The following is a 26,062-nucleotide window of genomic DNA, read 5'->3' as shown; positions in this document are numbered from 1 at the left end:
AAGGTTAGAGGCATAATCAGAAGAGAAAGGGCCTGCGTGGTAGTTACACACCAACTGCAGAATACCACATCCAGAGAGGTTCATTCGCCCTCCTTTTCACTGCTTTCTTCTTAGTGAAAGCATTTCTTTTATGGCAACTTTCGGCTTCTGCAGGCAAATGAAGTTTAATATTGCAAGCCATGTTTGGGGTTTTCATCTGCTATGCCCATTTTTCATTTGTTTTATAGGTTTTATTATAGGAATATTATATTTTAATGTCTGTAAGAGAGCTTAGAGTGCAATAGTACTAGAAGGGTGGGATATACAGTTGTAAAGAAAAACAATAAAATACCTATCTCTGCATCCCTCATTCACAGAGGCAAGAGTCTACAGCTGTGTCTATGTGTACTGACACATGCATCAAAGCAGGCTCTGCAGCCCATGAGAAGCACTATTTAACTTAGGGATTGCAGGGTTTGTGGAAGTGTTTATGCAGGAAATAATAAAGTCTCCCCAGGTAAATGAATGCTAAGAAACCCATAGAGCAATCACAATTTCAAATTCTTTAGGAATATTTTCAATATTATAGGTTGAAATTCAGCTATCTAAGCAAAAATCAAATATAAAATGATGTAAATAGTTTTTTTTATGAATAGACAAAAGGTGTCAGTCTCCTTTTATTCTATGAGAGAACGACAGGCATAAAAATGAGCAACATTGACAAACATCCCTGCTTGAATCACCAATGATAGCTCTATTTCAACATATAAAAACCAATGGCTAGAATGATAATCTTAAAAACATCCCATGGATAACTCTCCACAAATGAACAAGAACAAATTAATAGTCAAACCTAACAAGGAGTCACTCAGACCAATAATAATCACTAGATTTCTTCTTAGTAACGAAACCTACATGGTTTCCAGAAAGGAAAGACTGAGCAGTATCCAAAGGGGCCGTTGTGCTCCTGCCAATTCAGTTGTGCAAGAGGGATCCACTGTTGTACAACAGGGATTTAGCACTTCATAAAGGAAACCCTCAAACGAGTGGGAACACTAGTTTCTGGATTGGGACAGTTTGCCAGAGCTCCGTTCTGTAAGCTCTGCTGACCTGCCCTATTCCAGAAATAGTGTTTCTGCTTGTTTCTGGTTCCTACCCGAAGCACTAAATCCCTGTTGTGTGAGCGGTGGGTGAGTCCCACTGGCGCTTGGGCAGCTTTGGATATTGCTCACCATCCCCATATTGAGCATGAGTACCTTTTGTTTTACTAGAAACCAAGGGCACACCTAGAAACAAAGGATGTACCTTTACTTTACAAGGCTTTGCCTGCTGGAGATCAGTCATAGTGAACTGAAAGCCAGGAGCAAAGACCCAATCTATACATGTGACAGAATGAGGTGGTATGCATGGACTGCACCATTTCAGGCTGCAGATGAGGGAATCACATTTTTTACACTTCTCTGTTAAAACAAACATCCCTCTTCAAATAGAAAACCAGCACAGTCAACCTGTCCTCCAGATATTTTGGACTACAACTCCCAGGATTCCTGACCACTGACCACGCTGGCTGGGGCTAAAGGGAGCTGAAGTCCAACAACGTCTGTAATGTATTGGCTCCAGGTGAACTTTAGAAAAACATTAAGCACATAGGTAGCCCTTAAGGGTTACTGATGAGGCAACAGCTGTTTCAACAACTCCAGGAAAAGTCTTAATCTTGTACAGATACATGGAGTAAAGATCAATTCTGTAGTAAAATATAGAACAATGTTCACTGAGAAGTTTAGAGATATATAATGCAGGCATATTCAGGAGTTTCCTGATACTGCAGTTTTAGAAGAGATTCAGGTTACAATTCACATGTGTACAAGTAGGGCAAACATTAAAACACCCTATGTATATGCCAAGGTTTAATGCTCTTATTAGAAATCCATTTTCACTACATTGGAAGCTGTCAGTTGCTCAGCAACTCCAGTAGCCAAGTCTCAAAGATATAAATGCAGCCATTAGTTGCATTAGCAGCCATAAATGCAGTTGTGGACTACAATTGTGATGTGGTGCCCTCCAGATGTTGTGGACTACAATTCTCATAATCCCTAACCACTGGCTATGCTGGCCAGAACTGACGGGAATTGTAGTCCACAACATCTGGAAAGCACCAGGTTTCTAACCCCTGCTATATTGTATGTCTCAGTGCCCAAAAGCAGTCAGTAGAATCAAAGGGCCTTTTGTAATTATTAGGCAAAGCACCATTTTCAGCCCATCCCATCACATAAAACTTGCTTATGGGGAAAATACTGAATACAAAGGAGAACTGGGAGAAATACTAAAAGGAAAATGTTGATTTGCATTTTAAAAACACAAGGAAGCATGAAACAGAGGCTGCACGTGAAGAGTGCTAAAGGTTTGACTAAATGTAATTTAAGATTCATGGCCTTCTTTCCACAAAGAATACAATATTTAAATGGTGTTACAGAAATAACTACACAGTACAATGATCTTCTGGGCACTTTTAGACATAGAACAAAAGTGTGGGCAACTTGTGGCTCTCCAGATGTTTTGGCCTACATCTCCCATTAGCCCCAGCCAGCACAGCAAATGGCGAAGGATGATGGGAGTTGTAGGCCAAAACTTCTGGAGGGCTACAGTTGCTCTGCCCTGCCATAGGAAGACAAAACAAAAAGTGACAAACTCACTGAGGTAGTTCTGAAAAATGCGGAAATACTTCATTTATTTTCACTGACTACCCTACCCCAGTCCTGAAACTAGGTCACTTACACTGCATTTTCACCACACTGACCTCTTCACAAGATTCTCAAGAGTATGAGAAACATGTTTGAAATTACAGACCGAGCTGCACAACCAGCAGTATTTTCTTATTCACGTTTGTAGTACTTTGCCATGTATGGTGCTTTTACAAATTATATTTATCTGCACATCAACCCTACAAGATAGGTTTATCTAATGGATGATGACTTGGCTAAGGCTACCCAGCAATGTTCATTATGAAAATTAGATTTCACAATATTCATGTGGAAACTACAAGGATCACAGTACAATTTCCATACAACTGTTTGACAGCTGAAATATGTTGTTGTTGTTTATTCGGTCAGTCACTTCCAACTCTTCGTGACTTCATGGACCAGCCCATGCCAGAGCTTCCTGTCAGCCGTCACCACCCCCAACTGCACCCCCAGCTCAAGTCCGTCACCTCCAGAATATCATCCATCCATCTTGCCCTTGGTCAGCCTCTCTTCCTTTTGCCTTCCACTCTCCCTAGCATCAGCATCTTCTCCAGGGTCTTCTCATTATGTGGCCAAAATACTTCAGTTTTGCCTTTAATATCATTCCCTCAAGTGAGCAGTCTGGCTTTATTTCCTGGAGTATGGACTGGTTTGATCTTCTTGCAGTCCAAAGCACTCTCAGAATTTTCCTCCAGCACCACAGTTCAAAAACATCTATCTTCCTTCACTCAGCCTTCCTTATGGTCCAGCTCTTGCAGCCATAGGTTACTACGGGGAATACCATTGCTTTAACTATGTGGACCTTTGTTGTCAGTGTGATGTCTCTGCTCTAAATTTCAGAAGAACTAATACTGAAGTAAAAATAGGAATTGTGTGGATGGATTAAAGTGTCACATTTTTAAAGACAATATTGTTTTAGGTAAACTATGATTGATGTGAAATACAATTTCTCATATATGCTATATATTAATTTCCAATAATCATTTTTAAAATAAAAAATTAGGAATATGAAAGCCAGGAGCAGCTTTGTTGCTCAGTTATTCCTATAGTAAATACAAAAAATACATCTAAATGTCACATGATAGTAAAACACATTTTTATTCAACCTTTCAGCACGGCTTCAACTATGGTTGACCTCAGAGTATCCGTGCATGAAGCCAGCAACCACCTACAGCATCCAATATATGAAACTACCTCCAGTGAAGATTAACTGAGAAGATTAACCAGGACATTGAGCCTCTATCTGCTTAAGGCAACAGCTCATTCCTGTTGTGACAGATCAGTATAACAAGTTAGAGTGGGCAGCCATTTTGTTCCGACAAAAAAAATAAACACACAAGTGGATATTGCTCTAAGCTTATATACCTGCTGCAGGAGTTTTTCCACAGGTACTATGAAATAAAGCCTTAAAAAATCTGTGTTAGCTAAAGCAACATGTATCACTACAATGAGAGTGCCATCCTATACATGGAAATGGCACAGAGTCAAACATTTCTGGGTGCCACCTAAGGTTTTCCTGGTCCCATCACTCCCTCTTCCCCTAGCAAAGATTCCTCATCTGCCGTTTTAGGAAGAGATGCACCAACATGGGTATGAATATAGAATCCTGGCAAAAAGCACATATATTGGTAAGCATACTTCAACTCAGCCAAATGAGTTTCCAAAATAACTTCCTTGTAATCACTCGCACTAACAGAATGACAGCGCTGACAGAATCGTTAATCATAAATAGGAGTTAGACATAAGCCCTATTCAGGCATTGAGAAAATGTGCATGTTAAACATGTGAGAAGAGGGAGCATACTAGCCCACCTGCACGCATTTTCGTCACCCTCTACACATGGAGCGCTACTCTCTAAAGGGGAGAGCCTTCTGAACCTGTGGAGGCTCTCCACACAATTTGGAACAATGGAAAACTTGCACTCAAAATCGTGGAGAGAGCTCTACAGATACAGGTCAGAAAGCATCAGATACTTTCCTCATGTAGAATAAGTCACCTTCCATGTGTAGAGGGTGACAGAAATTATGACAAAGGGGGGCAAGCTAGCACGCTCTCCCTCTATGCATTTACTATACACAATTCCCAAATGCCTGAATAGGGCTATAGAGTGCATCACATTATAGTTTTAGTTAAGAAATAATTCAAAATAAAATTAAAAGAGTGAAGAGCATTGCCATGAAAGCATGTCAGAGTTCAGCTGCGATTCAAATACATTCAAAATAAGTCCTCTGTATAAGCCACCACTCACTGTTTGGTTCATACCCAAAATGCTTTGTTTTTGTGCCTTTTTAAATGCCTCTCTGACATGCTGAACTGCAGAGGTATTGTTTGTTTCGCTGTTTTCCTCATAATTGAGAGACAAGTTGCTTTCAGTTTGGCTTAGAGCTGAACAGAAGGAGTGACGGAGAGTAACCATTTCCTTTACTAAAGCAAACGCAAGCTGTTCGGCAAGTACCTCCTTGCTTCCTAACTTTAACGGTTTTATCTTACAAGTTGGTGGCAGTGATCCAATCAGGTTATGAAGACACTGGAGCAAGATAGTTTGATGTCTGTAAAGCAAATTTGTAATAAAGTCAGTTATCATTGTGTATTAAAATTTATCAACAGGAAGTTTTAAAACAGAAAGTTGTTAATGAACCAACGTATTTTTGCTTTAACAGAACGCTGAAAAAATGACATTTCTATCTGGACCAAACGCCAGGTACAAGGAAGAGCAAAAGAAAGCAATGCTAAAAAGACCTCAGCAGCAAGTGTTGCACTGGCTGCCTTCACAGACAACAACCATCAGCTAGAATTCCAGTGAATCCTGGCTTGTTGTTCATAAGCAAGCATGCCGGTGCACGCTGCCCAATTGCTCCCATTTGGCTCCTCTTGATAGCAGAAGCTGCTTCAGTAACCAGGAACTCATTAGGTGGAAAAAGCTCAGTGGGAATCTGAACCAGACTCCTAGCTTGTCACTCCCAAACAAGCCAGGAATCCTAAGCCAATTGCAAGATCTGGCTTCAGACTCTGGTTTGTTAGGGGAGCAAAAAACCAGAAGGCCCAGACCGAATGTACTGCTAAGCCTTTTCCTCCTAGCAAATTCCTGTTTTCTGAAACTGCTCCCAGTGACCGGAGTGACCAATCGAGAATGATCAGGCAGCATGCTGGACACATTTGCTCATGGACGGTAAACCAGGATTTGCTGGAATCTTATATATGTAATTCAAAGTTGGGAGTTAGTTGGTTTGACTGCCTTCCCATTGACCGATTCTCATGAAACACTTCACTGAAAAGCTCTTGGCATGCAGATTCCACAAATAACAATGGGTTTTGCTATCATTCAAGTCAGGAGTGTATGCTCATAAAGCTCCTTTTTCTTTTTTTTTTAAGAATTAGGCTATCTTCTATAACAATGTACTATAAAGTTTTATTTTTATTATCAAAAATGTCAAGTGTAAGTAAACATAATTAATTGCAAAATGGAGCAAAATGATATATGAAAACAAAAAGTAAACAAATCATGAAGGGAGGAAGAGACACCTACATTTTGAATGTTTCATTACATGCAGTTAGTTACATTAAACTTTTGTTCAATTTGATTTTTCTCCATGAACTCTGTTCTGGCTTATTGCTTTGTGCAAGCATGGCCACTGACTGTAACCCTGCCCAGGAATAAGGTAGTAAGCTCCAGTTAAGGTTTAGAGTGATACCCTAAAAGCAGGGGTCCCCAACCTTTTTGGACCCATTGGCACATTTTTGAAGATATTCAGTGAGCTGAATTGCAATGAAATCCTATTGTGTGTTTGCATAAAAGAATTAGGATATAACAAAGATGCGTTTCATGACTTGACATTTTCTTGCTTTTAAAATCTCCCACTGCGTAGGAGCTTGAATATTCACCAATTATGTTCACAATGAACATCTGTCCTGTACAAAATGATTCATCGAGACCTGTGCAAAATATCCTTTAAGTGAATTGTGCAACATTCAGAGGAAGTTAAGTGTATTGTGTCTCACTGATTTTCTTAGCTTGTGCCAGCTGCTTTCTATCTGGCTTGCTTGACATTTGCAAGCAGCCACTCCCTCCCCATTATTTCTCCTTGTATTTCTTTTTTTTTTAGTTTTGTTTATAACCAGACTTTCCAGCCAACAGCAAACTACAGATTAAAAACAGAACATAGATCCATTAAAACAATTAAAACCCACAAGAAATAGACAACACCAAACCCATTAAAAAGCCCTTCAGCAACAGACCAGCTTACATGCCAAAAGTCTCCCTGAATAAAAGTGTCATTCCTTGCTAGTGGAAGGACAACAAAGAGGGGGAGAACAGAGAGAGGGCCAACCTAGCCTCTCTCAGGAAGGAGTTCCAGAGCCTGGAAATGGCCACTGAGAAGGCCCTCTCCTCTGTCCCCACTAAACATGCCTCTAGTAGCAACAGGACTGAGAGAAGGGCCTCCCCTGAAGATCTTAAACCTAAGGCAGGCTTGTATAGGAGAAGGTGGCCTTCTGGGTAGCCTGATCCAAAGTCGTATAGGGCTTTACACTTCATAACTAGGGTTTTGAATTGTGCCTGGAAAGACTGAAGCTGTTGTAACAAGGGAGTCGTGCATTCCCTGTAACTAGCCTGGGTCAACAGTCTGGCTTCTGCATTCTGGACCAGCTGAAGTTTCTGAACACTTTTTGAAGGCAGCCCCATGGAGAGTGCATTACAGTAGTCCAAACGGGATGTAACTAAGGTATGCACAACCATGGCCAGATCAGACATCTCTAGGAACAGGCTCAGTTGGTGGACTAGAATCAGCTGTGCCAATGCACTCCTGGCCACCACCAAAACCTGGTTCAGCGCTGAATCCAGGGGTACACCCAAACTGCAAACCCAAGTCCTCAGAGAAGTGTATCCCCATCCAATTCAAGTTGAATCCTTATCCCCTGATCTGCCTTGCAACTAACCTGGAGCACTTGTCTTGTCAGGATTAAGCTTCCATTTGTTCACCCTCACCCAGTCCATTACCAACATCAGACCGATTTTAAACTAGAGCAGCTTCCTTGGATTTAGATAGAGAGATAAACCCTATTCAGGCATTCTTTACCTTTCACTCGATACATGAGGAGAGGGAGCGCTCTAGCCCAGTCCCTCTCCTCATTCATTTCTGTTGCCTTCTACTCATGGAGTGTGCTTTTCAGAAGAGGAGAGCCTTCTGTATCCTTGGAGGCTCTCCACACAATCCAGGATGCTGATTTTCCAGTGTTCTGGATCACATGGAGAGCCTCCACAGATACAAGAGACTCTCCTCTCAGAAAGTTGCCCTCCATGAATAGAGGGAGATGGAAACACCAAGGAGAGGGGCAGGCTACAGTGCTCCCTCTCCTCACACAATGAGTAAACTCAGACAAAGAATGCCTGAATGGAGTTATAGAGCTGGGTGTCATCAACAACTCAGTGGACCTCAAGGTGGCACTCTAGATCTGAGAACTTGAGAGAAGATGCTGCAGAATCAAGCCCACTGGGATGTCCTCATACTGGAGCAGCTGGGAACACACTTTCCATTGTGTGTGTGTGTTTTTACTTTTCTCACTTTCAGATTGGTGAGGGAACTTCTTGGGGATGCTTGTTAGGACCTTGCTGTGACTTTTTAGACTCAAACTCTATCCAGGTACATAACTTAATGAATACAAGCTAATTTGTAGTCTGAATCCCTACTTGGCCGACACCTACTTGGGCACCATTTTAAAATTGTTTAGGAGCCCCAAACATTACTGTAGATATGAAGCACTGAGCCTAAAGAGGCTGGGAAACCCCAAAAGTTGTTTTTAAGATGTTTTACCATTTTTTTAATGCAAGATTGCAAAATGGTGGTCAATATTTACAATAAGCTACCTTGGAAGTCTGCTGTCAGGCAGAAGGCAAGTTAAGTATTTAAAATAAAAAAATATTCCTTCTCTTCCTGCCTGCTGAACAGCTGATCAACAACAGATTCAGGAACAGGAATCTGGCACCCTAATGTTTTTCATTTTTTAAAAAAATTAAAAATAATTTTCTGTAGGGGCAGGGAGTGGAGAGTTCTACGGGTGCTGTTGGACATCTCCATGGGTGGTGAGTTGGAGACACCTTGTATAGCTCTCTCAAAATTGTCTTAGATTGCTGTGCTACCAACGAACACAAGTACTACACCTATAAGGCAACATTCAAACTACTTTAGGATTTGATAAGAGGCAAGCAAAGCATCCCCAGCCTTCCAACTGCTATTACCTGCAAAATACTGTCAAAGTTCCTTCAAATTGTGTTTTTAGATTCCACCTGAAGAGAGTGCCATTCAGATTTCCAGATTTACAACAGATCACATAATCAGGATATTCCTTGATTGATGTACACTCCATTTGTACCAGAAGCCATGTGTTTATGGGGATCAGCGTGTAGTCAGGGGAGGTTATTCGAAATGATATCTTGTGTGATACAGCACAAAGTGCAACAAGGTCTTTCATGGAGCCTACAGCAGGGACAGAAAATCATTCATTAGATTAAAGAGGCGTTTTATACACGTTAATTAAGGAATCTAAGGTAATACAAATTGTATTCCCTTAAGATGGTTTATTTTCTAATTGGGAAGCATTTAACATTATTTTTGCTGTCCTTTTCTAAACTCTTGTAGGTACTAAGCAAGTAATTGCAATCCAAGGTCCTACTCTGTTGTGTGTGTGTGTTCGCGCACAGATGTATGTATATGTGTGGGCACTGCAGGTTCAGAGACAACATCCCCTCCTACACCCAATACATTATCCCTAATACCAACCAAGAACAACCTTTTGGTTGTCCTGGTAGTTGCTTCAGAATTATGAATTCATCTTCCCATAGATACACATCAAGTTCTAAACATTCATTGAGAAGCCCTATAAGAACTTTGGGTGGAGGCATTGTTTAATACAGTGACAAGGAGAAATATTAAGTGTTTAATTTGTGCTTTAATAGGGTTTTGTTTTAAAGAAAACTAAGGCTGAGCTCCGAAGAATTGATGCTTTCGAACTGTGGTGCTGGAGAAGACTCTTACGAGTCCCCTGGACTGCAAGGAGGTCAAATCAGTCCATCCTAAAGGAAATCAACCCTGACTGCTCATTAGAAGGACAGATACTGAAGCTGAAGCTCCAATATTTTGGCCACCTAATGCTAAGAGAAAACTCCCTGGAAAAGACCCTGATGCTGGGAAAGACTGAAGGCAAAAGGAGAAGGGGACGGCAGAGGATGAGATGGCTAGATAGCATCACTGACGCAATGAATATGGACTTGAGCACGCTCCGGGAGAGAGCGCAGGACAGGAAGACCTGGCATGCTGTGGTCCATGGGGTCACGAAGAGTCGGACACGACTGAACGTCAACAACAACAACATTGTTACCTAATCTGGTCTTTGGTACACAATAGGCTAAAAATCTAAAGAAGTGGTAGTTCAGTGATAGAACACAGGCCTAACATGCAGAAATTCCCAGCTTCAATCCCTGGCATCTCCACGCAGGACTGGAAAAATTCCTGCCTGAAGCCCTGGAAAGCTGCTGCCAGTCAGGACTGACAATACTGGGCTAGATAGACCAATGGTCTGACAGTATAAGGCAACATCCTATGTTCCTGAATAAATCTATTTTAGGTTCAGTTCCTGATCAGGACTGAAAACTACAGTCAATATTTCATATACAACAGCCTATAAGCTAAAATGATGGTTTTACTTTTTAATAAATATTTCAAAAGACACAATATGGCATAATATAACTACTAATCCATGATATAAAAAAAAATAAAGGTACATGAAGTACCACTTCTATCAAGTTTCAGTTTACCTGTATATTTATAATCTTTCAGATTTATTGAGTATTTTCCAGTAGAAATCTCCACCACACTTAATAAAATATCCCCACACAATACAGTTACGTTTTCACTTTTCTGCTGATTTTCATCTTTGCAGCTTTTCTTCTTTGCATGCAGCAGTACCATACAATGTGCTCGATGCAACGCCAAGAAAGGGGACAGGTGAGTAACTGCAGTAAAGACTTTTGTCCTATCTGCCATCACCCGAGAAAGACTTCCATTTCCATCATGGAAAAGAGCATGATCTAACTTGATCCTTTTAGGCAGTGGTTCCAGTTGCCAATGTGGTGTAGACTCTGCCAGCACAGCTTTCTTCAGCGTAACAACATTACACCGGCACTTTGTTGGAGAAAGTGAAGGGCATTTCTGGCCCATTATCAGAGATAAACTGACATCACTGAGCAGCCTGGTTAAAAACAAACAACCACAACGCACACAAAGAACATTTTTAAAAATCTAGGACTGGCAGTGTAGTATGATCTTGCATTTTTCATAATTCTGTGATTTACAATATTTTCTTATTAACTTTATACCAAAAATAAATTAAAATGTACTTTGCACTTTTTCATACAATACACTTGATCTATATGATTGCTACTAGTGATAGTGCTCAATAATGTATGACTGAATAGCAGTAAAACTACTTACAAGTCAAATGCTTCCATTAGTTTTACTCCAACTACTAAATTGTCCTCCACCACACGGTACCAGACCTCCTCTACAAGTTGTTCTTCGTCTTTAGATGGGGTTGATTTGCCATTATCAAAAGTTTTCTCCATTTCATCCCAGAGAGAAACAAGACCTTCCTTACATGAAAAGATACACATATTTACACAGATACCCAAAGCAGTTGTTGAAGGAGATCTTGAGATGGTCACAGATCAAGCAACAAGACAGGAAAACACTGCTCTTCCTTATGTATTTTGGCTAAGAGATTAACTCTAGGATAAACTGTTGTTACTACAGTATGCTCCACATGATATTTACAACAAAAAACATTAAGAGATTTTGTCTTCTACAGATATTTTAACACATTGTTGAAGGGGAACTATTTCATCTGAAACTTTCAAAACCTATAACCCTTTTGAATTTTCTCTTTGTTCCCATTTGAGAGAGAATTGTACTAAACCTGGTCATTGTACCACCTGGTCATTAATTACATATGAACTACAGAACAGTACTAGTGACTATAACGTTTTGTGTTGACAATATAGACATATCTTTCTTTAGTGGTTGTAACCTATAACGACAACATTTTGGACTTGTACTTCATTAGAAATTGACTATTACTGGTTTGGCTGGACCCATTGGTTTTTGTGTGGTTTTTTTTGCTGTTAGTGAAAACAACTGAGCCAAAACATAGGAAAATTAATTTCTTATAGGACCCAAGATGTTTTGGATTCAACTCCCATAATCCCTGACCTGACCTCTGGCCATGCTGGCTGGGGCTAATGGGAGTTGTAGGCCAAAACATATGGGGAGCACAATGCTGCTTTCCCCTGTTATATCAGCAGTCAGAATCTGAGAACTGTGGCTGGTACCTACTATAAAAGAACAGGAACAAAAACAGCACATCTATTTAAAAAAACCCATCCTTTTTACAATGTATCTTCATGAATTTTACCTTTACTGCACTTGGAGGACTATGTTTTCGATCTTGAACAGTATCTATTAAAGCACCACAACTTTGCATCAGAACCTTTTGTTTGAGCCATAAATGCTGCTGTAGTTCTCGAACAGAAGCAAAGCCAGCCTATGCAATATAAAAGAGAATGGAGGGTTCATGACAACAACACTGTAAAGTTATAGAAGACACTGTTCTTATGCAAGACGTTAAATATCCAGTATGAAGTCACCCTTGTAGCTCTTGCTCTCATTGTTAGAAAATTATTGATTATTTAATTTAGAAATGAGAAGTTCTCTGATTAACATGATAATCACTTGACTAAACTGATAGTGTGCAGAGAAAAATCTCAACCAATTTACTGCAGACTGTGACAGCCCTTCAAAATGATAGATCACCCATGCCAGAACTTATGCAGTTATCTGAAACTTGGACATCAGCTTCTTGTAGCAACTTCCTTTCATATTTCCCATCATCAACTATGCTGAAGTAATTATCCTTTTGCTATTTGTACATACCTCTTAGAAACTGAAGGGCTTAGGGAGTTGCCTTATACTGAGTTGGACCACTGGTCCACTTAGGCCTGCATTGTCAACACTGACTGGCAACGGCTCTCCAGGATTTCAGGCAGGAATTCTTCCAGCCCTACCTGGAGATGCTGGGGATTGAATTTGAGACCTTCTGCATGCAAACCATGTGCTCTGTCACTGCACTACAGATGAGGTGGGAAGGACAGCTGTAGGCAGTGAGGGAACATTTGTTGCAGAAGCTAAGCCAAGAAAGGAAGAATGTGTATTGGAAATACATACTGAGCTTCCAGCTCCCATTTATTTCTGAGCCAGATGTTGATTCCAGATTGTGCAAATGCACAATACTCCTTAATTATCTTCACCTTCCTTTGGCTAGGACTGCCATTAATTGATGATATCTCTTATAATATGTACACACACACACCCCACACAATCTTATTCATCCAGATCTATAATTCACATTGTTCTTTACTGTGGCAATCAGGCTGCGGTGACAGAGAGGAAGGGAAGAGGGCCATCATCAGCTCTATTGAGAAGGCAGCTCCTTCCCCCATCAATTGTCACCTGGCAGCAGCCAGTCCATCAGGTTGAAGTGAGTAAAAGAAAGGAAGCAGAACCACTTCAACATCAACAGGAATTAATGCTGACAGAGCAAAGGAAATGTACAAGATTGGCTTTAGAAGTATTTGGTTTTTATTTTGTTTTTCATAAATGTTGTGCTGATAAAGAAACAAAAGTGAACCTATTGGATGTTCCAATGTTTGAACACCTAATTTCCAAAAAGAAAAGGGTTCATTTGACCCCTGGAGAAGTGGAAATATTGGTGTCAAACGACTTTTACTTTTCAGCCATTTCCAGTGACAACTAGGTTCGAAAAACCATGTTTTGCTTCGAGTTGGACATTGTAACTTTTAGTATGTTGCTTCTTATGCTAGTTCTCTTAAAAATAAATTCTATTACAATTATTTTTCAGTTCAACCTTATTTTTACTGGATTACAAATAGTCTGAAATGGTATAAGGCACCTTCCCATGTAACAGCTTTTTCCTACTGCATGATGATTTTATCGATCTAGTTCCACTACATTCCCATCCTAGGACTACTGTAGAATTGGACCATGTGGGGAGGGGGGGGGGCACATCAGATGGAGTGATGGAAGGAAGTAGGAGAAGCCCTCTGCAAGCAATCAGTTTAGACCTCTGGCAAGAAGGGGGGAAAGGGTGAGAGCTGAGAAGGATGGAGTGGTGGAAGTGATCAGTTCAGACCTCTGGCAAGAGCTGTCTATCCCTCCTCTAGCACCTGCTGCCCAGGAAGGAAGGAAGGGAGACTGTACGAGACAAAAAAGATGTGTACATGAGCAGTAGCGATCTCTTCCCAGCTTCCCAATGTTTCCTAATTAAATACAATTAGTCATGGCCATCAATTTACTCCACATCCAATGCAATTAAGGAAGCAATCTCCCCCTACCTCTCCTTGTTCTGTAAGGCTGCAATCCCATGCACACCTACCTGGTAGTAACCCCTCTGATCACAGTGGGACTTACTTCGAAGTAAATATGCATAGGTGTGCACTGCAAACCCTCAAGCAACAGATCCAACAAAAAGAATTCATTAATAAATGTCTGCAAACATTTTTCTCATCTTGTCTGTGCTTAATAGTTTAAAAAATGTCTTTAAGAATTTTAGACATCAAACACTAGTAATAGTTAAGACTCACTTAACCCAACAATATTCACTTATATTCAACCATGGTTACAACAGTGAAAAGTCAATTGCTGCATTAACATCTATGAAGTGAAATGATCGAAAACAGAGTACATAATGCATAAAAGTTAATTAAGTACAAAACATATCCTGTTTCCAAGACATATCAAGAGTTATATACTGGACATGAACCTGTAATCTTGCTTCAAGTGCTTTGATAGTAAGAAAGCGATTCTCTTGTAACTCTTCTACAGAAGATGAATCATCTTCATAGCTTATGTTACCCTAAAGAAAGACATAGAGTTAATGTGTGTTGCCTAAGAGTAAGTGACATACAATTATAGAAGCTCTGTGAGATGTAAAAAAGTATCAAGGACTTAAACATGCAATTAAAAGTCTTCTACGGGGAACCAGAAGATACTGCAAAACAGCACAAAGGCATAAGAGGTTAATTAGGAAATACAAATACTTTCAGCATATAATTATATATAGACTTATGGTAAAATATATAATTAAATGTTACACAGTGCTGGATTAAGAAGTTTTGGTTGAGCAGAACACACTGTAAGAAATGTGCATATAGCGTGAAGTATTAACACATTTGCTCTCATTCAGCAAAGGAGGTCGGCATGAGAAAGAAAGTTTCTGTGCACAGATTCCCTTAATTGGGAAGCATGTATAGCTTAGATGCACATATGGATGCAAACCATTTAATGTGATCCTTACTTGTACTACTCAGCGTGGACAGGCAGAGATGCATTTTCCTGTCCACCTTGGAATACAAATGTGCTTCCTCACGTTGTCACACATAAAACAATTGTTCAACATTCCTTAAGGATTGAAACCAGTTTTCAATTATATGGGTTGAATTTACATTGTACTTCAGATGTTACCTACTAGTGTAAACAAATAGGTTAATTGATTTTTTTTTCAAAATAAGTTTTCCAAATATGCATTTGTGAACAAATTTGAAAAAAAAATTCAAGGATTTGGTGTCAATTTGCTTTTTACATATTTCTAGTAGTTGAAAGGTTTTTTAGTTTCAGTAAGGTTGCTCAAAAAAACCCTTGAGCAACCTTATTGAAACTAGGGAGGTCTGAAACTGGTCAGTGCCCAAATGGGAGACTGCCAGGGAACCTATGTGCACTGCCTTGGGATATAAATTAATAAATGTTATAACAGATGTATCTAATTTTAAAGCCTACACTACTTAAAAAAATTAAAGGCTGAAAAAATTGCAATCTTATAGTATTTTTTATGCAATATTGACTTTTCATTATATTACAACTTTTTCTAAAACTCAATTATACCAAGACTAGTACAAAAGCTAGAAACATGAGACCTATCGAATACAGTTTTCCAGTTTGGATGCAACACTAAACTATGCTTTAGTGTTACGAGAATAAGCTGCAGTGAGCATTTGGCCTGAAAGCTCCCCCACTTCTGACATGAGCAGGAGATTGGAAACTTCTGCATCCATTTTAAATTCATCGCAGTTTAGCATGTTGCCCAAACCTTAAATTGTGGGTAATTTTAACTATGGTCAGTTGAAACTAGCCCACTTCATAAACTATGGTTTGGAGTTGGCTCGTTTCAACAAGACGCAAGATTATCCACAATTTGTCTGGGTCTGAACAATTTGACAAGCTACAGCAAACCTAGTGGAAGCTTCCAAACCCCACTTGCAGCTACGTTGGATGAGAAGAAGCATGTGAGCCCAAGACTTGCTGCATTTCATTCTTGTAATGCTGAACTATATATAGTTCAGCATTATGTCCAAATGAGGCCACTGCCTGCCTCCCAAACAAATGAGGTTACTGCAGAGTTACAAAAGGGATTTGATTTTGTAGGAGCCTGACATGTTTACCCCCACCAAGTCTGCCAATCTGAATCAATGTCTGCACTGAAGGACCTAGCTAATGGGTGCCATGTACCACACTGGACTATGAACAAAGGACTGCCTTAAAGATGAAATGGGTTCTTGGCCAAATCTCTCTTTTTAGTAAAACCTTTCCCAACAATTTATGCACTGAATCTTACCACATAGTTAACCTTTCCGAAGTCCGTTATTTGGAACGTATTCAAACTTTCTGAAATTGAGTCTGTCTTTAAGACAATTAGGATTTGTTCAGTTCCTGTGCCAGCAAAATCATCTACTAGAACAGATCTCACATTTTTCCAGCGAGAAGCCACCTGTAAAATGATGTATCATTGGAGGTATTTTAATTTTTGATACCTACTTATACACATAAAATGGTTAAAACATACGAGTGATTCACATGTCAAGATTTCTACACTGGCATTATTTGCATCTAATGAAAATACTACCTGCAGTAACTAGGAAGGTAGGTGAAAATATTATGGTACACCAGCAACTACACCACATTGTACCAACACTGGGGGAGTTTTATGTGCAGTAACTGCTATTATGAATATTTCAATCAATGAAGTGTTAAAAGTTTGAGAACGTACCCTTAGATGGTGCACAAGCATTTTATAATCTGCTACACACTGATATAGGACCTGAAATCTAGTTATATTTACTTTATCATTTATACTTTGCTTTTAAAAATTTACACTTTTTTATGAAGTGTAATTTTCCAAAGTTTTTTCCAAAGTTTGCTTAAATGGCAAATTTAGGGCTTGTTTGCACAATCAAACTGCCCACCATGGTTTATGGCACAGTGGTCTGCAATGAGTGCGGCCAGCCATTCTGAATATTCAATGCCTGGCTGTGGCTTTTAATGTTGTGTGAACTGACCATGAATTATGCGAGGGTTGTTTAACCCTTGAACAACCCCCGCAGCCCAGGCTCACATGACATGACAAGCCACAGATGGGTGCTAAATGTTCAAATCCGGCCTGGCACGCACTGCAGTCCACTGTGGCTTAAATAAGATACTTGTGTATTTGATGTACATATGTGCATAAAAAATAAACTTTCTGGTTCATGTTAAACTAAGAACCAGTTTGCATGATCAAAACAGCCCACCATGGCTTAAATAACAAAGGTTTAGCCCTACCATCTATTTTGAATGGCAGAGTTCAGCCCTGGAACATATTAAGCAATTATTATAAATGTACTCTGAGCCTATACAGACATCTTCACCACTGAATAAGTACCAGCTGCTCCAGTAGGCACAGGATGAAGCCTTAAAAGGAAAGCGGAATGACACCTAGACTGGCTTGAGCCCCAATATCTCTCATTTTAGAAGCTGAATGCTCCCCCTATTATAGACAAGAAACTCTGCACTGGGGATGTACAGATTGTGTAAAATCCATTCCATCTGTGTCTCATGGACCGTCAGGCGCTTTTCGTTCCGTCATCCACTCATCCTTGTAATCAGGTTTTTTTGTTTCTGAATTTCAGATGAGAAAATATGCACATTCCCTCCAAAATGCTATTTTCATGCTTTAGCCTATGGTGGAGATGCACATCTTTGGACAGGGTTTTTATTTTGAAAATTTGCGCAAAAATCAGGAAAGTTAGAAAACCGCTTCACAAGTCCGCGGAATCCGCCTGACAGGGGAACAGCTGGTTCACTGAGGAGTCAGCAGATCTGATTCATAAAAATGCAAACTCATTTGGTTCCGTTGCCATCATCCCTACACTGCACGTGTCAGAACTACAATGTGCACACGAAACTTTTATGTAAACAAAGGCTTCCCATTGATCTCAACTGTGGGGAATATTATGTACTTGGAGTTATGCCTGAAACCACAGCAGGAGAACCCTGTGTACATCAGAATTCCCACAGACCTATGGATTAGGATGATTATGTACTTACTACAGAAGGTGAGGAAACACAACTTTCACAATTCTAGGAACAAAAATAGTTTTAGAATGAGAGTCCAATACCTGAAAATCATGTTTCCATATCGCACACACATCTCCTGAAGCAAACGCCACAAGCACTAACAGGCTGTTTCCTTCCACTGCAGCTATTTGTACTGAACAAGGCTTCCCATGTGGAAGCTGCTGGACTTCTTTAGGCAGACCATCTTGGAAAAAGACCAACTGGCTTTTGCACGTGACTGCAACAGCAGATGTCCTCATCTTGCTTCTCACTGCCTCAGCTTTGAAGATGTCCACACAAGATACTATGCTGCCATAAGCATGAGGCAGAAAATTAGCACTAGTTAGCACTTTCTGTTTCTGTACGACATAAGCAAAACACTCACTACCCCAGATGAAGACATCTGAGTTGGCAACAGCTGGTCCATTTCCTCCCTCTGGCAAACAAGCAGCTCTGATGCCCAAAACAACACCTCCCTCACCCTCAATCTCACCAGCCCATTTGATGGATGAAAACTGAACAGGGGCACATAAGACAGTGCTGACTTGGGGAGAAATATGGAACAGGTTTTTTGCATAGGTCCATAAAACGGTTGGGCCAGCAAGCAATTTTATAGGTTCTTTCAGTTCATAGTCAAGTTTAAACTGAAGGGCCAGTTCAAATTTGTTAAAGTTATGAAGCAACAGTAGAATATATTTAACATTCTTCTTCTTTTTCTTTTTCAACAGAATACAGGGGTGAAGAATTCCTGTCCTGAAGTCAGATGTACAGTTGCAATGAATCATTTCAACACCTTCCCCGCGTATGCTAAATGACCCAGTGGATGTTTCAACAAAAGATTTAGTACCGCCATCAAAAGTCATTCGTCTAACATGTAATTTGGTCGTTCTGGTATTGTCACTCTCTGAGGATTTTCCTTTTGACAGCTGGAAAATAAGGAGTTCCCCATTATAAGACAACAGCTTCTCTTCTTGATCCGTTAACATTTTTCTTTAAAAAATCTCCACAGTATGAAGGCTGGCAACTCCCCTGGTTTCCATTAAGATTATTCTTCTGTTCAGTTTAGTATTTGATCTTCACAGCATTTTCCCAATCTGAAAAATAAAGAAGTGTTGGTAAAACTGCAATAAATTACAGAGTGTTTTAACTTCAATAAATAGGGATTAATCTGGACCCCTCACAGAGTCATATTCACACTAACTGATAATTCAGTTTAACAAATGCACTGTAAATCCTGAAAACACTTTTAGCCCACTCCTAAACATCGTTGCCCAGAGGTAAACAGGGCAAGTTTTGGTAACTACTTCAGACTGCCTGTAACATTCATACTAAAAGAGTTGAAATGAAAGTACATTCTCTTTGGCAGCCAAATTCTGCGCAGCTCTACTGAGTTCAATAGGGCTTACTTCCAAGTAAGCATGCATAGGATTGCAGCCTAAACCCATTGTGATGGAAAATAAGTAATAATTCCCAGGATAATCAAAAAAGTATTGCCAGGGGAGTGCTGAACACATTCATATGAGCACACGTGGAGCATTATGTTCAGTATTCCTATAGCAATTATTCAGAAGGACAGTCCTTCGCGCTTCTCCTGCCCTTCATTTTCGACTAGACAGCTGATTTCGGCTATCTAGCCACAGGATGGCAGAACAGGGGAGGAGGCTGCCGGATGACACATAGGATGCATCGTACCAGCATTTCTGCCCTCCCCGCCCTAGAACGCTCTGTTTTGGCCACTCCATGCTCCTCTTGTGAGCATGGAGCTGTTCCGCGCTGCCTGTAAGGCAGCGCAGAAAGGTGGGGAAGGTTGGTTCTCCAGGAACCAGATATCCTATGGCCACCTAGCCGCTGACTAGTGGCCATAGGATTGCTCCCTTAATGTCTCTAACTTTAAAGTAAGGAAGATTCCATCTTTCAGATAATTCAATTCCAGAGAAAAGGGACTCACAGGGCAATCCTATGCATGTCTATTCAGAATTAAGCCCCACCGCATTCACTGACGCTTATTCCCATGTGAGTATAGGACTGCATCCTCAATTGAATGCTACAGAATATATACTACCACTGTGCACTACAGGAGCCACGAACTGGAGTGGCTAAATGCACATGAACACAGGGTTCCTGTAACTTTAAAGAGGATATTTTGACAGGTACAGTTTGTCACCTTACGATGCAGGGAAGAGTTGCACTTGCTACAATTCCTTCTACATCATTAAAAAAAAATACAAGAGCCCTACCATTTGTATTTGTCAATCCATTCGTGTTGAAGTAGAGCCAGTGTCTTAAATTATGTGTGCATTTTTAAAGTGCATTAGTTTAAGGCGTATAGCCCTTAACTCCAAATGCATATACATGTGTGATCACATTTATCCACAGGTGTGGGAAAGGATTTTGTTAATTACATAGTTTAGGGCTAAACCCTAACTTGGAAACCGGTTCCAGGAAAGAGGCCTAGCTAGGACATGGGATCCAAAAGCAATTCCTACTTATAATACAACAACTTACAATTGCAGTCTTATGCATGACAACTCAAGAGTAGTTCCTAGTCAGTTCAATGAGCCCTATTCCTAGGAAACTGGGTAGAGGGCTGCAGCCTTTGCCTCTTCTAGTACCACAAATATTCAGACATGTATTCCTTGGATGGCTTTTAGCACTGCTAAATCTCTCAACCTAAACAATCTCCTGCCGCCAGCATGTCAACACATGAAATAAATGAAATCACAGCTCCAGTTGCATAAATACTAAAGAACCACCTTAATGCTTTGACTGCTACCTTAAGCATAAACTGTGACAAGTCCTGTGGCACCTTAAAGACTAACAAATTTCTTCTGGCATAAGCTTCTGTGGACTATAGTCCACTTTGTCAGATGTATGAAGTATTATGAAGAACTTCAGATGTTTAAACAGTACATATATTTACGGAAGAATTGTAAACAGTAAGGTCAGAAGGACACTACATACAGAAAGTACTGATGGTGGCTATCACAACACTGTATTTCCTTCTGACCCCACTTCTGACAGTTCTCTCTCCACCCCCTCCCCATGCGTACTATATAAAACTCTAAAATTCTCCATGATGCTCCACGTATCTGGTGAAGCGGGCTACAGTCCACCAAAGTTTATGCCAGAAGAAATCTCTCGAACTTTGAGGCACCACAAGACTTCTTGCCGTTTTTTGCTGCAGTAGACTAACATGGCCGCATCCTGGAAATTAGCTTTAGCATACTTACTTGGAAGTAAGCCTCACTGAACTCAGGGGTGCTTATTTCTGAATTAACACGGGAGGGGGAACCAGACTGCTCTCAAGGCGCCGTGCGCGAACCCGAGAGGGCGGCTTTCCCGACTCCGGCCCCACTTCCCTCCCCTCCCCGAGGGCTTCGGCAACACGCCTAACGGCCACTGCCCCGAGACTCCGAACGTCCCGCCACGCAAAGCACTGTGGGGGCAAAGTGACGCAAGCCGACGACGTTTCGCAACGAGCCGCGCGTCGTTGGGCAGAAACGGGCGGGGCTGCGTGAGACAGAGCGGAGGTTGGCCATTATAACAGGGCGGCATGGCGGCGGGAAAGGAATGGGCGCGGCTTCGGGAGGCGAGGAAGCGGGGGCCGAGTTGCAGCGCGCGCGCACGCACTGCCGTAGCCGGCTTGAGCAGTGTTTGTTTATTGTATTTTTTTTTTTGAGAGAGGGAGGGAGGGAGGGAGGCCGGCAGCCGTTGAGGGGAAAGGCAAGGATTGGTTCGCGGGAACGACTGGAGACGCTGCTGCCCGCGGGCGCCGCGTCGGCGGCTGCCCGGGCTTACTTCAGCCTGTGTCACGCGCGCCTCTCCTCCTCCTCCTCCCGCCTCGCCGCTCCTGCCCCCGCGCACTTGTTCTGCTTCGTGCTTCTCGCCGGCTGCTGTCGCTTCTGCTTCTAGTGCGTGTGGGCGCAACCATGGCGGATGTGAGTAGCCGCGCGCAGGCCAGGCCGGTTGGGGGGCGGGCGGGCGGGCGAGGCAGAACTCCTGAGTCGTCTCCGAGGGGGGCTGGGGGAGAGAACGCGAGGTTTCGGGCGAGGCATTTGGATGGGTAGAACCTGGAGGCGGGCCGGGGCGAGGCAGTCGGGGCGCGGGGAGAGGGCGGCTTTGTCGAAATGCGCGTCTCCTCTTAGCCGGTGGAGTTAAGGTGACCGCCAATTCTGGGGAGAAATGAGTTGAGGCGCTTTAAGGGTGTGGCAAGGTCTACTCTACGAGGCGGGAAAGCCGCGCGAAGTTCATTTCGTCCAGGCATGGGGGAACCTGTGGCCTTCCAGGGGTGGTCAGACTCCAGCTCCCATCAGCCGCAGCCAACATGGCCAGTAGGATGCGCTGGTGGGAGTTGGAGTCCAGCAACATCTGGAAGGCCCCTTGGACTGAGGCAAGAGCTCCTCCTCCTCCCCCCATAGTATTAGAAAGTTACCTGTTGTGTTGCCGATTTTATAAAGTGTCATGGGCCATAGATGTCTCTGCTTGGGGAAAGTCAATACCCTTACAGTTAACAGAGGTCCCTGACTTTTAAATAGTGATGCCTATGCGTTTTTCATAGGAAAAAGTTGACACTGTGTGGGCCATTCCTTACAGATGGAAATGCCCTGTCACTTCCCCTCCAGTCCTGATATGGTAACCTAGTAGTCCACCTGCAAGTATTGCCTGAAAGGGTCATTTCAAGAAGTTTCCATTATTAAGAGTCTTTTTTAGAAGAAAATGATTTCTTTGGGTATGTTAGGACTCCGCTATTGCATTATAGCAAAACTTTAATTGTTCTACAACATTCCTGGCACGTGACTCTGGTTTGTGGATCTTGGAGTTCCAGTAAACAAAGTAGATCTCGCGAGCCTGAAGTCTACCCACTCTTTGGGTAGGATAAGTGTTTGAAATGGTATCTTCTGGTGGTGATGGTCTTCTGTAACTTCTTCTCTTTCAGCAAGCAAACAGGACTGCATTAATAAGTGAAACCAGAAGGCGGTTTGAGACAGAATATATACCAGGTGGGTTATATATACAAAGACAAATGTACAATATTTGTATCCTGCAGCTTCAACACTACAGTGTTCTTGGGATAGCAAATATCAAAAAATCCAGGGGATGGGTGGCTTTAAGCCCATTCTATAGGCTTTCATCACTAGCCAGAAATATTCTGTTTGTTGAAAGAAGATTGATTCTTTGTACTTGGACTGTTTGGACTTCACATAATTAGGTTGTCTGCCCCTTGAACTGCTACAATTTAATGTAGCCTTTTAATTTGTTTTTCTTTACCCTGGTATTTTGCTTATTCTCTAGTTGCCCTTTTGCTTAAGGGTGTTGGTTTAGCAGTTGTAAGCCAATTTTGATACCTCTGTGAAAGGAGTCTCCTCCTCTGTAGGAGTCTTGACTTTTTTTATTTTGCTTCTCACCTTTCTTCAGCGGAATCCAAAGCAGCATATATGAGATTTCCAGAGAGTTCTCCCAGGCCTGTTTAACTTTGGCAAGGTTTCTTTATCTGATACCTTCAGGGCTTACCCTGTTTCTGATTATCCTTAATTCACCACTGCTTGTTATATTGCATTTTTAGCAGGGACCAGAATTGAAAATAGTGTCACAGCTTAATATCAATTAAGGATATAAATATTTGGATTTGTATCCTCCAGATATTGCTCCATGCTTCCATGTAGCATATACGATGGCAAGCTTTTTCTTTGTATATTGCTCATTTCATGGTTTTGTAAGCAGTAATTTTGACACAATTCCAAATGATAGTAGCAGAGTAAAAAGATAGCTCAATTGCTTCAGGATGTCTGAGAAGGGAAAGTGGTTTTTTTTAATTGTACAGATACGGGCAAGACAAAGGCATGTGTATTTATTAGCAATATTTCCATGTTATTGTTCAGTCGTGTCCGACTCTGCGTGACCCCATGGACCATAGCACGCCAGGCCTTCCTGTCCTGCGCTCTCTCCCGGAGCGTGCTCAAGTCCATACTGCCGCTTCACATTTTGAATCCCAAAGTGGTTCACAACGATATCATAAAATAATAGAACAATACAGTAAATACACTATAGTCCAATATTAGAGATTTATCAAGACAGCTTATGGCTGGTGGAAGAGCAAAAGTAGAAAGGTAAGTTTTCAATACATGCCTAAAATACAGCAGCATTGAGACCTGATGTGCTGCGGAGGGGAGATCATTCCACAGCAACAGTTCCTCTTAATTATCTCTTTACATATCCTTCCCTTAATTAGACTGCTGATCTAAGAAAGTAATGAATAGGTGGAGGCTGGTAACCAGCTATTTGCTACAGCTCTTTAGCTGTTGTCTTCTTCCACACAATTCAACATATTCACTACAGTCATCCTCCCATTACATCATTGCTCCTGCCCAAATTGGCCTTGACTACCCTCACATACTCAGGTTAGTAATTTGTGGACTAAGTAAAAAAAAAAAAAAAAAGCCTTCAGAATAAACATGGATAATATCAGCCTGTTACAAAGTAAATCCCTTTGACTTTCCAGTGTGCCTATGATTGCAACTAAAGCTTCTTTCCCCAGTTGTCTGAAGACGACTCTTGCTACAGGTACTGAGGCAAGTGGATAGCTACAGGGTTGCATGAACCTCTGGTATCATGTGCACTACACAGTGTGCTAATAAATGAATGAAACCAAAAGATTTAGTCCAGTTAGGGAACATTTTTCTTCACTTCCCTCAATTTCTTCCCTTTTCCGATCATGAGCCACTGCTTTGAAAAAAAAATGCTACCATACTTGAACCACATGATCCTACAAAGACTTCAAGGATCTGCTCCCACGTGAAAGCATTTTTGCTGGGCCAGTTGCAAAAGTGCAGATCATTTTCTTGTTTTCTCTTGGTCAGTTCCCATTGGAACCATGCCCCATACCACAGCTCAAGTAGGTGCCTCGGTATCGCCTGCTGTCATCTCTACCCTCATAGTCCTAATTACCAACATTTCCATAACTTGGCTAACACCTTCCTAGACCATAGCCACCTTATCAGCCTTGTCAAACAGGCAGCATATATATTTAAATACATTTTATTGGGTGGGGGCATGCTGTGGAGAAATTAGCCATTTTTCATTTGCATAATGAAGCTCAGTATTACACATTGTTGCTGTAAATACATACACTTACACAAGGGAAAAGTGAATCTGAATAGAAACTGGATCACCCTTTTATATCAGGGGAAAGACATTGCCACCCTTAAAAGCAATACAGGTTTCTGAACCAACAAATCCTAATAACTATGTCCAGATAAGTGTCTGTAGGATTTGTGTATCTTGGTAAGATGAAGCAATAAAATCGGCTATAAATTTCAGCAGTAAAGGCAAGTGTAAGAATAGTAAGTTGTCATGTCCATGTTTGTCTAGAAAGCCTCAGTGTTTTAGTAACACCATTCACTTCTATACAGCATTTAGGGGCATAAACAATTGTAGAAGATATGCAAGCTTTATGAAATATAGAAGGCTTTGTAATGTACTCTGCAAAGATCAAAATATTTGTTACTTCAAATCACTGCTAACTTCAATTAATTTCTATAGACTCATTATTCTGAAGATTTAGGGGGCAATCCTATGGCTGCTAGACAGCATCTAGACGGTAGTAGGATTTTTTAGTTTACGGGAACTGAGTTTGGAGTTGGCGCTCTGAGCTTGGTTCCCATAAATCTGACTCCCTGTTCATAGGAAGCGTGGTTCTTCCCCAGCTTTGTGTTCAGAAGAGCAATGTGGAGGAGACAAAAAGGTGGCATTCCTGGGGTCAGGGACCGGGGAAGCGCCGTCTGGCCTCCCGCCACCTGATCTGTGGCACCCCAGTTGGTAGAAATTGGGCATCTAGCCACAAATATAGGGCAG

General features: G+C 41.3%; 2 protein-coding genes across 6 annotated transcripts in view; one reads left to right on the top strand and one right to left on the bottom strand.

Annotated features, from left to right (window-relative positions):
• Window positions 1–644: 644 nt before the first annotated feature.
• On the bottom strand, window positions 645–21,657 carry FANCB (FA complementation group B). Of its 2 annotated transcripts, XM_084844151.1 has the most exons (9): window positions 21,442–21,657; window positions 18,274–19,305; window positions 16,455–16,607; window positions 14,607–14,699; window positions 12,183–12,311; window positions 11,207–11,364; window positions 10,531–10,964; window positions 8,956–9,193; window positions 645–5,269 (listed from the first exon to the last, which is right to left on the bottom strand). In XM_084844151.1, the coding sequence occupies exons 2-9, from the start codon at window positions 19,195–19,197 to the stop codon at window positions 4,873–4,875; spliced, it is 2,526 nt and encodes an 841-aa protein (XP_084700277.1). In that variant the 5' UTR covers window positions 19,198–19,305; window positions 21,442–21,657; the 3' UTR covers window positions 645–4,872. The 2 variants fall into 2 exon arrangements, with proteins under 2 accessions (XP_084700277.1, XP_084700278.1); XM_084844152.1 differs by lacking the exon at window positions 16,455–16,607 and having other exon boundaries at window positions 651–5,269.
• Window positions 21,526–26,062, top strand: part of MOSPD2 (motile sperm domain containing 2) — a 31,113-nt gene continuing 26,576 nt past the window's right edge. For 3 of the 4 annotated variants that reach the window (XR_014789182.1, XM_084844153.1, XM_084844154.1), the window contains exons 1-2: window positions 21,901–22,149; window positions 23,148–23,211. Coding sequence is in view for 2 of the 4 variants with exons in the window: in XM_084844153.1 (XP_084700279.1) it covers window positions 22,141–22,149; window positions 23,148–23,211 (73 nt within the window). In the remaining 2 variants the exon portion in view is untranslated. Of the gene's footprint in view, window positions 21,742–21,900; window positions 22,150–23,147; window positions 23,212–26,062 lie in introns of those variants that run through there. The other variant, XM_084844156.1, reaches the window with a different exon arrangement.

This window comes from Heloderma suspectum, chromosome 3 (genome assembly GCF_057233095.1).
Source record: "Heloderma suspectum isolate Gila_16-S chromosome 3, 16-S_ref, whole genome shotgun sequence".
NCBI lineage: Eukaryota > Metazoa > Chordata > Lepidosauria > Squamata > Helodermatidae > Heloderma > Heloderma suspectum.
Note: the sequence above shows the minus strand (reverse complement) of the source record. Positions and strands in the feature narration are given on the sequence as shown.